Source organism: Somniosus microcephalus, chromosome 19 (genome assembly GCF_052327205.1).
Source record: "Somniosus microcephalus isolate GS21.2 chromosome 19, FLI_Smic_1.0, whole genome shotgun sequence".
In the NCBI taxonomy this organism is placed as follows: domain Eukaryota; kingdom Metazoa; phylum Chordata; class Chondrichthyes; order Squaliformes; family Somniosidae; genus Somniosus; species Somniosus microcephalus.
Window position 1 is genome coordinate 44,448,001 of NC_141005.1, and position 12,994 is coordinate 44,460,994.

General features: G+C 42.4%; 2 protein-coding genes across 2 annotated transcripts in view; one reads left to right on the forward strand and one right to left on the reverse strand.

Moving 5' to 3' along the window:
- Positions 1-1,096: 1,096 nt before the first annotated feature.
- Positions 1,097-8,910, reverse strand: iscua (iron-sulfur cluster assembly enzyme a). The gene is made up of 5 exons (XM_085961724.1): positions 8,758-8,910; positions 7,079-7,192; positions 5,545-5,655; positions 4,703-4,781; positions 1,097-2,914 (listed from the first exon to the last, which is right to left on the reverse strand). Exons 1-5 carry the CDS (start codon positions 8,845-8,847, stop codon positions 2,847-2,849), a joined length of 462 nt encoding a protein of 153 aa, XP_085817850.1. The 5' UTR covers positions 8,848-8,910; the 3' UTR covers positions 1,097-2,846.
- A 1,364-nt stretch (positions 8,911-10,274) lies between these two features.
- The window catches only part of sart3 (spliceosome associated factor 3, U4/U6 recycling protein), a 32,976-nt gene continuing 30,256 nt past the window's right edge, over positions 10,275-12,994 (forward strand). The window contains exons 1-2 of the mRNA XM_085961722.1: positions 10,275-10,452; positions 12,859-12,985. Coding sequence (XP_085817848.1) covers positions 10,309-10,452; positions 12,859-12,985 — 271 coding nt within the window. The 5' untranslated portion in view covers positions 10,275-10,308. The remainder of the gene's footprint in view (positions 10,453-12,858; positions 12,986-12,994) is intronic.

Genomic DNA, 12,994 nt, shown 5'->3' on the forward strand with positions numbered 1-12,994 from the left:
AATAATGGCCTCTGAAATATTGTAAAAAACCTTATTAATTTAACATTTAGCTTTGAGTGTAGGGTACATGTCAAAATGTTTTCTTTTTAAAGCTGCTTTTCCACGCCAACATATTTTAGCTTTTTACTTTCAAAAATGGAGTCTAGATTTTGCTCGTGCTGGACAACAGCAAGTTGTTACAGGCATTAGTGTTTGTTTTGCTGGTAGCCACCTTAATCAAATATATTTGCCTAGCTAGCAGACATTAGTTGTAGCAGTAGCAGTCTTTTTTGGCTGCTGTCAGCATCACAAGGCAGAAATCCTTCCAAACTGTAAGGCTCAACTTGCAAATGTGGCTTTCTTGTCCCCTGCCCCCCTCTGATAGGAGAGTGGCCTCGAAACAAGAGCACAGATGAGCTCAAGGTCTTACTGCACTTGTAATTGCTGCTGTGAAAATGGACAATTAGGCGATGGTTTAGTAGTTCCAGTACCCAGGATCATGTTCCAGGGAGTTCCCTCCCACCCAAAATCAAAGACAAAACATTACCGAGAATCAAGCTGTTGAAATTCTCAGTATATAACTTGTAAGGCTTGTCAAGGTTTTATTAAAAAACTGTTGTTTTAAGTTTGTGACCAAGATTTAAACTTTAGTCAGATAAATTCTGACTATTTATCCTTGCTCGGTTTGCATACTTTAGATGCCATTTTATTTAAAAAGTTACATTTAATAATCAGCCAAACATTACTTTCATTGTTTAAAAACTCAGTCATCTTAACTGCACTTTTTCCTGATTTGAAAGTAAAACAGAAAAAGTACTCAGTAGAATTCCTCATATGTATATTATGTAAAATCATTACAATAGGTTTACTCAGTCACCGTTACAAATTTTAGTTTTACCGTAGATATTCTCCAACGTACTCCTCACTTCTGTAATAGGTCGGCGTGTTGTGTGTTCAGGTATGCCCATATTGCCCAATATCGATTTATACAAGTGTAACCCAGGATGTAATAGTAGCCTTTTTATGATCAGAAATGGGTATTTTGTCTTCCACATGTGCCCTTCTCCAATCTTTTAGTAGGCAGACTGGAAACATTTTAGAGAGAGGAGGCCTGATGTAAATTGTTAAGCGGTTTTATTTTACAGACAAGCAAGTATAGAGTAACAAATACAATCAAATCTCATTTTAACCAAGTTCAAATAACTCATGAATAAATAATTATATACCACACTATCTCCATTAGCAGGCTCACCTGATTTCCCCAGTCTTCTGGTGCTGACCACCTCTGGGCTGGACCAGAGCAAATTTCCCATATCTAGGCTAGGGACCATTCCCAGATGGACTGCTTGGCTTTCGCATGTCCATTTGTGCCTTTTTTTTTTTAAAAAGCAAGGGTTGTCCCTCGGACTTGTTCCTCATTCAGTAAGTCATCAGTAAGCCAGTCAATAAAACCAGATACCTTTCTTCTCCCATCCTCCCCTACTTTGAGAGTTGGTCCCACAAAACCACATGCTGTTATTCTCAAAATGAATGGGGAACAGCCGTGACAATCCAGAAACTGGGCCATCTAGCTTTAATGTACGTCTTCAGCGCCTGGCCGATTAACAAATAAACTCTTCATCTCTGCAGGTGTAGCATATGGTTGTAAGAGAACTTTAAGGTTACACTTTGATTTAAAATGCAACTGACTTCCAAATCCCTACTGTGGAAAAATGGTTAAAAAAAAAATTCCCAAAAAACACAAGTTACATGCCAGCCTTCAGATGGGAAAATTGGTACCAAGACCATTTTCTTACAGATCATACAAGGAAAATCTGAGCGGGTTCAAATTATTACATTTAAAAAGCAGCTCTAAGTAGCCTCTGATTTAGAGAATTGTTTATAAGAATAATTGATCACTTATGGCAAATGTAAAAGTCAGTATTTCCTGACCTCACTTTCAAGTATGCGCTTAATTAGGCACCAGTGTAATCTGAAAATACAATTCAAAATACACCCGTTGCTGGCAATTTTATATTAGTTCCATTAGACAGATTGCTGTTTTCCAATGACTGTTAGCACAAACATACACAAGTTACTGCAACTCAAAAATAATCACCCAGCATTTCAGACAACCTTCTACTACAGTTACGTGAAATCATACAAATTTCACTGAACATCGGATTAGTGAATCATTTAACTTAAAAGGAATTGATTGACAAGGTGCAAATAAAATGATATGCTTCACCATCTTCGGGGTAATGTTGGGTAGTTAAAGATGTGATACTAGTGTCATTCTAGACAGAGCACCGTGCAGGTAGAGATGAAATATATTGGTTTTGCTTCTGTTTCAGTTCCCATATTCCACAGGTGGAGTAAGATGCGCCACTCTCAAAAGAAACAATCAACAGAACTGGACAGTTGTGGGATTGAGCCCATGACCACTGGGTTGTGAACCATTTAACAGCTACAACAAAGGCTGTTAACTCCTGAAACTTATTGAAACCCAAACAAAATCTACTGGGCCAATAAACTATTTATTTGTGTGTATGTGTAAAAACTGTACACATACCATCAAGGTCATTATACAGCTAATGTTCATGTGTTTACATGTTCTCATCCATGATCTTAATACTAACACCCTCCCAAAAATAATGTTCTATAATCCATGAAAACGAGGCACACAGTATCACACATTAGAGTCCATTTAATAAACTGATGGATGGCTATTATCTTTCTTACAATGCAACATTTATTTAAGCAGATTATTTATTCCTCCCTTAGCTTAATGAAATTCCACTACCCAACGCAGTCACTAATAGTTACACCCTTAGTTAGCAGTTGCTGGAGAAGCATGGGGACTTTGGTAATCTCTCGTTAGGATCCATTTACTTCTCTTTTTGTTGTTTCACTTTGTAGTCAGCCAGAGCAGCTTTAATTGCATCTTCTGCCAGCACTGAAACAAAAAGAGAACCAATTAAACCATGCAGTTTAAATTCAAACATCTACTTGACTGAGCCAGAGTAAGGAATTGAGCCAGACATTGTCCCCTCAATTGAACCTCCTTCCACAGACCTCGATTCCAACCCAGCTATTTTGAAGGGAACCAGATTCTGAACTATTCAGGCCATAATGTAGCTTGTGTGTTCTGTAAAAAGGTCAGACCTCAGATCAGTAGTAGAATGGGTAGAATGGTCTTAATAAAAAAGGAGTAAGTCCTGGAGGTAGCATGAAAAGACAGAGCTTGAGGTCTTTTGCTCCAAAAACTATGTGCCATCTGGGCAGCCGCAGAGTTTCTGGAGAATCAACAAGACTCTCCTGCCTCCTTCATCTTTAAGCAGAGGAGAAAGAAAAGTACTGCACTGAAAGGCCAGCCAAGAATATGTGCTGAAGTCCTGGTGTGGGTCTTGAACCCACAAGCATCTGATTCAGAAGCGCAAGTGCTACCATTTAGATTAACACACAGGAAAGTGAGCACAATGAGGCTGCAAGAGAAGTCATATAAAAGCAGGTTATAGATGCTGTTACCAATACAAAGTTGCCGACCAAATACTCCAGTCCCTCATACCACTACTCCTTCCTGGCTTCTCAGAAATTCACCCCGATTGCATAACCTCAAGAGTCCTTCTCAACCCAAAGAGCTGCAAACTCCATTAGGTCACCCATCCCCAAGACTCACTTTGTCCACTGCCCATCGATATAGCAACCTTAGCGTGGAAAAATGATTCAAGGGGCTTCAAAGGCGTACAAGCAATTAGGAAAGCCAATGGTATGTCGGCCTTTATTACAGAAAGGATTGGAGTATAAGAGTAAAGACATCTTACTGCAATTATATAGGGCCCTGATGAGACCACACCTAGAGTATTGTGCAGTTTTGGTCTCCTTACCTAAGGAAGGATACACTTGCCATAGAGGGAGTGCAACAAAGGTTCACTAGACGGGTTTGTCCTATGAGCAAACTATGCCTATATTCTCTCGAGTTTAGAAGAATGAGAGGTGATCTCATTGAAACATACAAAATTCTTACAGGCTTGACAGAGTAGATGCAGGGAGGATGTTTCCCCTGGCTGGGGAGTCTAGAACCAGGGGTCAAAGTCTCAGAATAAGGGGTTGGCCATTTAGGACCGAGATGAGGAGAATTTTTTTCACTCAGAGGGTGGTGAATCCTTGGTATTCTCTGCCCCAGGGAGCTATGGAGGCTCAATCGTTGAGTATATTCAAGAGGAGATCGATAGATTCTTGGATATTAAGGGAATCAAGGGATATGGGGATACTGCAGGGAAGTGGAGTTGAGGTGGAAGATCAGCCATGATCTTATTGAATGGCGGAGCAGGCTTGAATGGCCTTATCTTGCTCTTATGTTATGTTCTTAAATCAAACAAAAATGGATGTGGAGTCAAAGGAGGAGTGACATACGGAATCTCTAATCTGCACCCTCTGCTTGCCAAATCTGGTTTGAGTATCTCTGCTCCACCACTGGTGACTGAGCCTTCAGTCACCTTGCCCTACTCTGCAATTTTCTCCCCAAATCCCTCTCCGTCAAAAAGTCTTAAAACCTACCTCTTGAACCGGGCCTTCAGCCACCTCCCACTATTTCTCTCACTCAGGTCTGATTTCCCCCAACTCTGAAGTGTTGTGGGACGTTGTTAAATGTTAAAGGCACCATACAAATTCAAGTCATTTGTGCTATCAAACCAATGAGCCACGTCTGCTTTCCATCACTATAAAATGAATCCAGACTTACTTGAACAGTGCAGTTTGACTGGAGGAAGACACAGCTCCTTAGCAATGTCTGTGTTCTTAATCGTCAAGGCTTCATCAACCTGCAATTGAGTGAATGCCAATGATACCATGAGGCATGAAAATATAGCAAGAGCAAATAATAAACTTTAAAAGCTGCAGTAGAAACATATTGAATATTTTGAAGAGATTTTACTATGTGGCCCCATAGTATCGTGCAACGGTGCACACTCGGAGGTCAGAATCTCAATCTGTCAGAATTGGACAATGCATTTCCCACAAGGAGAAAAATAAGAGCAAGCCAACTCGTGTCCCTACCATCAGTGCCACATGAGCAAGTTACTTTCCTGTCCTATTGGTTAGTGTTTGTTTTGGGGATTTTAGCACTAGCTTATCTCCAATTGGTCTAATAGCAATTCCTATAAACAGGTCTTTGTCTTCTATGATACAGAAGCTGTTCTCAGAGATACATTTTCAGGCAATCTCTACTACTGCTGTGAAAGAAGAAAGTACCAGGAATTCACAGTGCATTTCACAAAATCTCAACCAGACAACAGACTAGTCATGGGTTGTCAGAAACTAGGGGGGGGGGGGGCAGAGAGGATATCTGCTAATGTAAATTTTCTGTTGCAGAGGAACTAGTAACATCTTGGGTCGTTACAAACCTATCCTCAGTGACTGAGATCAGTACTTACTTTTACTGGCGTTTTATTATTATTATTTTATTTTATTTATTTATTTATTTTTTAAAAAGGGGCATTTTGGTTCCTTCTGTGATATTTCTACTCAAGTACTTCAGACATAGAGTGTGTCAAGAGATATAGTTTGAAGATTAAATGTCTTTACCGTTTTTCCTTTCACCCATTCTGTAGCCAGTGAGCTGGAAGCAATTGCAGAGCCACAGCCAAACGTTTTAAATCTTGCATCAATGATTTTCCCATCATCGTCCACTTCGATCTACAGAAAACAGCCAAATGCAAACAAGTTGTAACCTTTGCCCTCACCGAGTTAACATCTCTATCACATCACTCAGGACCCAATCTATTTCAGCATTAGCCTGGCAGAATTGCAGCAAACATTCAAACATGGAACTTCAAGGGGATGGTTGAGGAGAAAGAGCAGCCAACGTTGCTGTTCTTTTGCCTGCTGCAGTCTCCCCACGCCACAGATTTTCCCAAGCCAGTTTAAGAGGCTGGGGAAGCTCCTCCAAGAGGGGAGGAGACATTTGTCTTCAATGTAGTCCTGACCTTTCAGGGATAAAATCGGCTAGAAATATCGCATGGGGCAGGGGGAATGATTAGGGAATGGCACATCTATTAGAAAAGACTGGAGTGGAGAATTCCAGATCAGTCAAACTAGATGAAACAGGATAGAAGGTTACAGGATGAAGGAATCCTCCAGAAAACTCATCACTGTCTGGCACTTCAGTGTTCAACAGAACCCGTGATGCAGTATTGCATTACAGATTACAGAAAAAGCAAATCTGCTGGCTTACAACAGTCTAAAGTCACACAACATCACTGAACAGGACAAAGATGTTCAACTTTATACCAGTACCCATCTCCAAAGACATTAGATGTACATAAGTGCTCACTCCTGTAAACAATGTCAGCCGCACAAGTGATCTTACAGCTGCACCTCCACATTGTGTCAATCTGCAAAGTTCACAAATACCAGCAGCAAATCCCACACACCACTTGGCAACTGTGGTGCTCTGCTCAGAGATACTGGAATACCACTGCATCCAAGCAGCAAGAATACAGGTAATCCAACAATTAGCGTCACTTTAATTGTTGGTGTTTAAATTTAGTAGACATTATACAAAAGGATAAGAGACAGCAAATTTTCTGCAATGATAGCATTGTTTCCTGACGGTTGGCACTTTTTTGAATGTTCGGGGCAAGTTGTCCCTGCCCCTGAAGTAGGTTAATATTTCCAGACATACCCTGCAAAGATCAGTTTGAAGACCGCCAGTTAAGAGACTACAGGGCTCCTAGTGTGACATCACTATTCAGCTTCCCACCCAATTGGGTCTCCTCTCCCGAGGACACCAACTCTCGCTGGAGTATGGTTCCATGGGGGTGCAGCCATCTGGCATTTTGTTTGTGAAGCTAGACAGTTCAAATGTGGCCTTGTCTTTACCCAATGCGCACACTACGTAGGGATCAATGGATAGCAAATCAACAGCAGGAATTCTGGGTAACTTTCAACTTGCCCAACCCAGTGACACTGAGGCCAACTGTTACACCCTAGCCAAGATCAGCTACTTCAGCCGAGAACTAGGTTGAAACCTTGACCCCATCCCTGTCCGTATGAACAGCAAGTTTACCAACTGAGCCATTAAGGGAGCCCCTTTACTACAAATGTGAAACACTTTTACCTGCAGTTTCATGACATCACCACAAGCTGGTGCGCCAACCAGGCCGGTCCCAACATTCTTTGAATTCTTATCCAAGGATCCAACATTTCTGGGATTCTCGTAGTGGTCCACTACCTGTACAGTAGAAAAATCACAGAACTTGAAAAATAATTCAACTGGGGTGTCAAATTTTCACCACCAGCTTCTAATCAGTAACATGAAAGATTCAAAATGCAATTCTCTCACTCCGAGGATCCCTCACATCATGCAGCATTCTCCAACTGATGAACAACTTTGCCACAGATGTCATAAAATGTGCCATGTTGAGAGAACTGGCAACTGACCTACTCCAAAAATGTGCTAATATCACTCCAATCCCTCTACCACAGATATGACTTAGCTACTAATTTCCTCCCTCTCCATGAAGGAGAGAAAGGTTGATATTGTTCAATTATTGATTGAAAACCCATGTTTTCTCCATCTCATTTCTGTTCTGAGAAGCAGCCAAAATAGAATCGATTATACTCCAGAGTCTACCCTCTACAACACTGAGGAATAGCGGGATACCCTGTACTGCAAAGTACGAATGCTTGTGACTCTTTGCCCATTAACTCAAACTCCTCCAGATTTTTTGTCTTTCCCCTCCCACTACTCAATTTTCCACTTATTACAGAAAATGCTGAAAACACTCAGGTCAGGTAACACCTGTAAGATTAACATTTCAGGTCGCGGCCCTGACGAAAGCTTAATCGTCTCTTGCTTTGGTTGAACCGGCATAGGCGGTCTAGCTGTCCACCACCAACTTTGTAAGGAGGGCAAAGTCACTGGGCGAGTGCAACAGTGCAGTTACTCATTCACATTCATCAGTTCGTGTTTAAATGTGTCCGGTGAGCTTGCGGTTACTATTTCGTTATCTAACTGGCTTCAGTCGACAATTGTTGGTGGGGGGAAAAAAAAAGTTGAACCTGTCCTTCTTAGCCAGTCGTCTGGCTGTTCACAGAATCACAGAAACAGAATCACAGAAACCCCACAGTGCAGAGGGAGGCCATTTCGGCCCATCGAGCCTGCACCGACACATATCCCACCCGATCCCCGTAACCCCTACACCAACACATATCCCACCCGATCCCCGTAACCCCACGTATTTAATCCCCCTAACACTAAGGGTCAATTTATCATAGCCAATCAACCTAACCCGCACATCTTTGGACTGTGGGAGGAAACCGGAGCACCCGGAGGAAACCCACGCAAACACCTGAGACTTTAACTTTCCACAGAGGCTGCCGGACCCAAATGAGTTATTTCCCAGCATTTTCTGTTTGTATTTCATCCGCAGTATTTTGCTGCTTGTGACCCAAACCCAAGGCAAAAAAAAAACACCCACCCTGCGCATTCGCAGTGGACGCAGGCCCTGGTTTATTTATGATAGCAAAATACTGCAGACGCTGGAAATCCGAAATAACAACAGAAAATGCTGGGAAAAAATGCTGGAAAAACTCAGCAGGCCAGGCAACACCCATGGAGAGAAAATAGAGTCACGTTTCAGGTCGAAACCCTTCGTCTTGACAAAGGGTTTGACCCGAAACGTTGACTCTATTTTCTCTCCACGGATGTTGCCTGGCCTGCTGAGTTTTTCCAGCATTTTCTGTTGTTATTTCCTGCTTTATTTAAACTCCTCCATCCGCCGCCCCTCCAGTTACCTTCTTGTGATAAGCGGCCGTGAGCGGTGCTCGAGTATTCACAGCGAGCCGCAGCAGAGGCCGGGGGAAGCTGGCCGCCATCATCAACATCGCAGCTGCACAGACAGGTAACTACGTCACACACCGTCCGATTGTCTTATGTCAGACGTCGACGACGTATCTCAGGCACGCCTCCTGCGCGATGACGCCACCGCTCCAATTACCATAGCAACCCCAGCGGACGTTGCACGCGCTCGCTGCATTCCACTGAGCATGCGCCGTGATTTGGGGTTCAGTCACGGGCCGCCCAATATTCAGGTGCAAGTTTGACTTGCTACCACTAATAAAGCTAACATGTAATAGATTGTACTTAATATAAAAAAGAAAGACTTTTGCATTTATGTAGCGCCTTGCACGACCACCTGAGGCCCCAAAGCGCTTGACAACCAATGGAGTACTTTTTGAAGTGTAGTCACTGTTGTAATGTGAGAAAACATTTGTAATTGTAATGTAAAAACACAAATAAGTGCTGGAAATACACAGCAGGTGCAAGCCTTGCTCATCTTTGGGTGATATTCACGTCTGTTTTGAAGGAAGAATTTTCTAGCTGTTTTCACACTAGACATAAAATGTATGAAACTCAATAATTTCAAAAGATAAAAAAAGTGAATGCAGGAAACTGAAACAAGATGTTAGAAAAACACGAAAGATCCATACTCAAAATGACAGGTGAAGGATGTGTGTGAAGAAGAGCCTTGGTCAATTCTGGCTTCCGGGCAGCAAAAATCTAGGCTGACACTCCAGTGCAGTACTGAGGGAACACTGCACTGTTGGAGGTGCCCTCTTTCAGATGAGACGTTAAACCAAGGCCCTGACTGCCCTCTCAGGTGGATGTAAAAGATCCCATTGTACTATTTCAAAGAAGAGCAGGGGAGTTCTCCCTGGTGCCCTGTCCAATATTTATCTCTCAATCAACATCACAAAAACAGATCCACTGGTCATTATCACGTTGCTGTTTGTGGGAGCTTGCTGTGCACAGATTGGCTGCCACGTTTCCTACATTGCAACAGTGACTAACTACATTTCAAAAAGTACTTCATTGGCTGTAAAGCGCTTTGGGAAGTCGTGAGGTCGTGAAAGGCGCTGTAGAAATACAAGTCTTTTCTTTCAAAATAAAGAAACTCCGACTGCAACACCTAACTTTTCAGAATACATGGATGAACATATCTGGCTCAATGCACACTAACATCCGCCCTTACAAACATGGCAACTACTGACGCCCATAACGTCTGGACTCCGAGATCCAACATCGTCATATTTAATCGTTGGTTTAATGAAAGCCCGCTGGACACAAGTCGCGTTGTTATGACGTCTTTATTGGCCTTCTTTATTCCCCGATTCTCTCCATAATAATATGGTCAACTCACTTTCTGCTGCAATGGCTGGAATTTTACTTCACTTTAAAGCTTTGGTTAAAATGAAGAAGAGTTCTATGCGAGAAAGATGTGTTTTAGGGATGTAAAAGTGTCCCATTTGACTCCGGCGCCACGGACTTTCCCCGCACTGGCTTGCATGATGGCGACGAGCGGGAGGCGGCGGTCGAGTGAGGCCGAAGAGTTTGAGCTTGGAAGCGGCGGCGGCTCGGAGGAGGAGATGGAAGACTCCTCGGAGGATGAGCAAGAAAACGAGGCGGAAATCCAGCGGTTGGAAGAGCAGGTGCGGCGCGGTCTGGGGCAGGAGTTACAAACAACGCAGCGTGAGCGGGAGGGAGGCCGAGGCTCGGAGCCCGCGGGGTTTAAAACTCCGTCCCGTCCTCCTGCGTCTACCTCAATCTCCTTTCATTGTCCCCTTCACCCCTCCTCCCAGGAGTAACCACTGTGAGGAGGAAAATAAAATAAAAATAAAGCATTTCAATAGATAGCCCATTCCCCTAAGGTGCGAAGCAGAACCTCCTCCGACCTCCCTAAAGGGTCACCTGAAGATCTGTTGGTCAGGATTAATCAACCAAAGAACCAAACATAGAGCAAATTGCCTTGGCTCATCTGGAGAGAAAACATCATTTTCTGACTATTAGCACTAAGGCAACTATGCCCTGCATTGAAAGAGTGGGATGTAGTTTTTAGCTGTAAACAAAAGAAAGAGAGGCTTGCATTTCACGAGCACCGGACGACCCAAAGCGCTTTACAGTCAATGAAGTACTTTTTAAAGTGTAGTCACTGTTGTAATGTAGGAAACGCGGCAACCAATTTGTACTCAGCAAGGTCCCACAAACAGCAATGTGATAATGACCAGAGGATCTGTTTTAGTGATGTTGATTGAGGGATAAATATTGGCCAGGACACCGGGGATAACTCCTCTGCTCTGCTCTTTTACGTCCACCGGAGAGAGCAGACGGGGCCTTGGTTTAACATCTCATCCGAAAGATGGCACCTCCGACAGTGCAGCACTGGAGTGTCTCGGAGGTAAGGGTGCTACCAACTGAGCCACTGGCTGATCAAAGAGATCGAGTAGATGATCGTGAAGAATCCAAAAGGACTTGAAGCAAGTGTCTTATCACATGAGCCTATGGTCATTTGTTAAGCCTGTGATGGTCTTGCTCACCATTGAAATCAAAGCTCAGAAATTTAGGATGTTGAGTAATTCCACAAAATATAGGAGTGTCAATTCATCTACATCCTCTCTACCACTATGGTGAAAGGTTTGAGTGCCAAAGATGTAATGGGGCTGGTGTAGTATGAGTGCAATATAACCGTTTAAGTTAACCCCCTTGTAACCAATTACTGAGTTATGGAGTGCCAGCTTGGTACCTTACCACCCCTCTGCAGTTTCAGTACTCACAAGTCCATGACTCTCACATGTGAGATCAGCTCACTGTTCATATACAGTGAAAGTATAAAAATCCCAGCAGGATTTACTGTCAACAACTAAAAAATTGCCCAGTGGAGATACTTGTCTAGAGAGCCTTAGAGCGATATCAGGCATATATGAGAAGTATTGATGCTGTGAAAGTGTAATAGTTTGCTCTCCCTGTCCTTGTGTAAACAACTTTGACAACAGTTACCGTATGTAGGCCGAGTCTTCAGTGAACAGTAATGTGATTCTTTATGCTGTGCCCCATTTAAGTTAGCGTAGCCCAGGTGTAACAATGAAGTCCGATTGTGGTAATTACCAAGTTTTTTTGCCCCCTTCCTGTGGACTAGACCACTTTATGCAAGCTGAACTACTGAATGGATTTATTTATAAATAAGATTATTATATAGAACCATAAAGACACGGGCAAGATGCAAATGTTTGCAGTTACTATCTATAATATATATCTATTGCACGTTTCTTCTGTGACTCTTGTTTATTAAAAAGATGCCTTTTCTGCCAAGCATTAAAAAGAAACCATTAAAAAAAATTGAAATGGTCAATTATTTGCACTGTACATAACAACAGAAAATACCTTGTTGACATAGGAGTCAAGAATGGCTATACCCTCAGATCTTTAACAATCACTCTTTTTTAAAAAAAAAAGAGAAAGAAAGCCAGTCATTAATAATGGCTGCTTCTAACCTGCATTCTGAAACTTACAACTAACTTCCCATCTACAAAGATCTCTGACCAGAACTCAATTAACTATGATTGACTTGATCCCGTGTTTACTTAATAACTTTGACTCTTGTGCCCTTAAAGCAACACAGCTCCACCTTTGCAGAATAATGCATTGTGCATTACATGATATAACAGTCCTGTGCATGCAAAATAGTGTTTCATCTGACACTGAATAATGCCATAGGTGTTGTCTTAAACACTTCTGTTCATCTGTTTAAAACATTTTATTCCTGATATTTTTCACATCCTTACATGGCTTTATGCTCCTTAAACCATTGGTCAGGAAGCTTTTTGATGCCACTTTGTGTGGCTAATTGAGGCAAATGACATGATTTGCCATAGACAGAACAGACATCTCTTTTGATCTGATGTGGGTGACAATTTAAAGATCCAAAACTACTAGATTTATAGATAACTAATCAGCTATTACACTGTTAAATTAAATGACACATGTGACTGTAATCTTTAGGACACATGCTGGTAGCATTGGCATGGCGGCAGCAGTGATCTGTGCTCTGTTACTTTTAGCTTTCCATCAGCGCCTATGACTACAACTGTCACGTGGATCTAATTAAATTGCTACGTCAGGAGGGGGAGCTGGTGAGATTGCGGTGTGCGCGACAGAAGATGAGTGAACTTTTCCCGCTTACTGAAGGTAAGATTA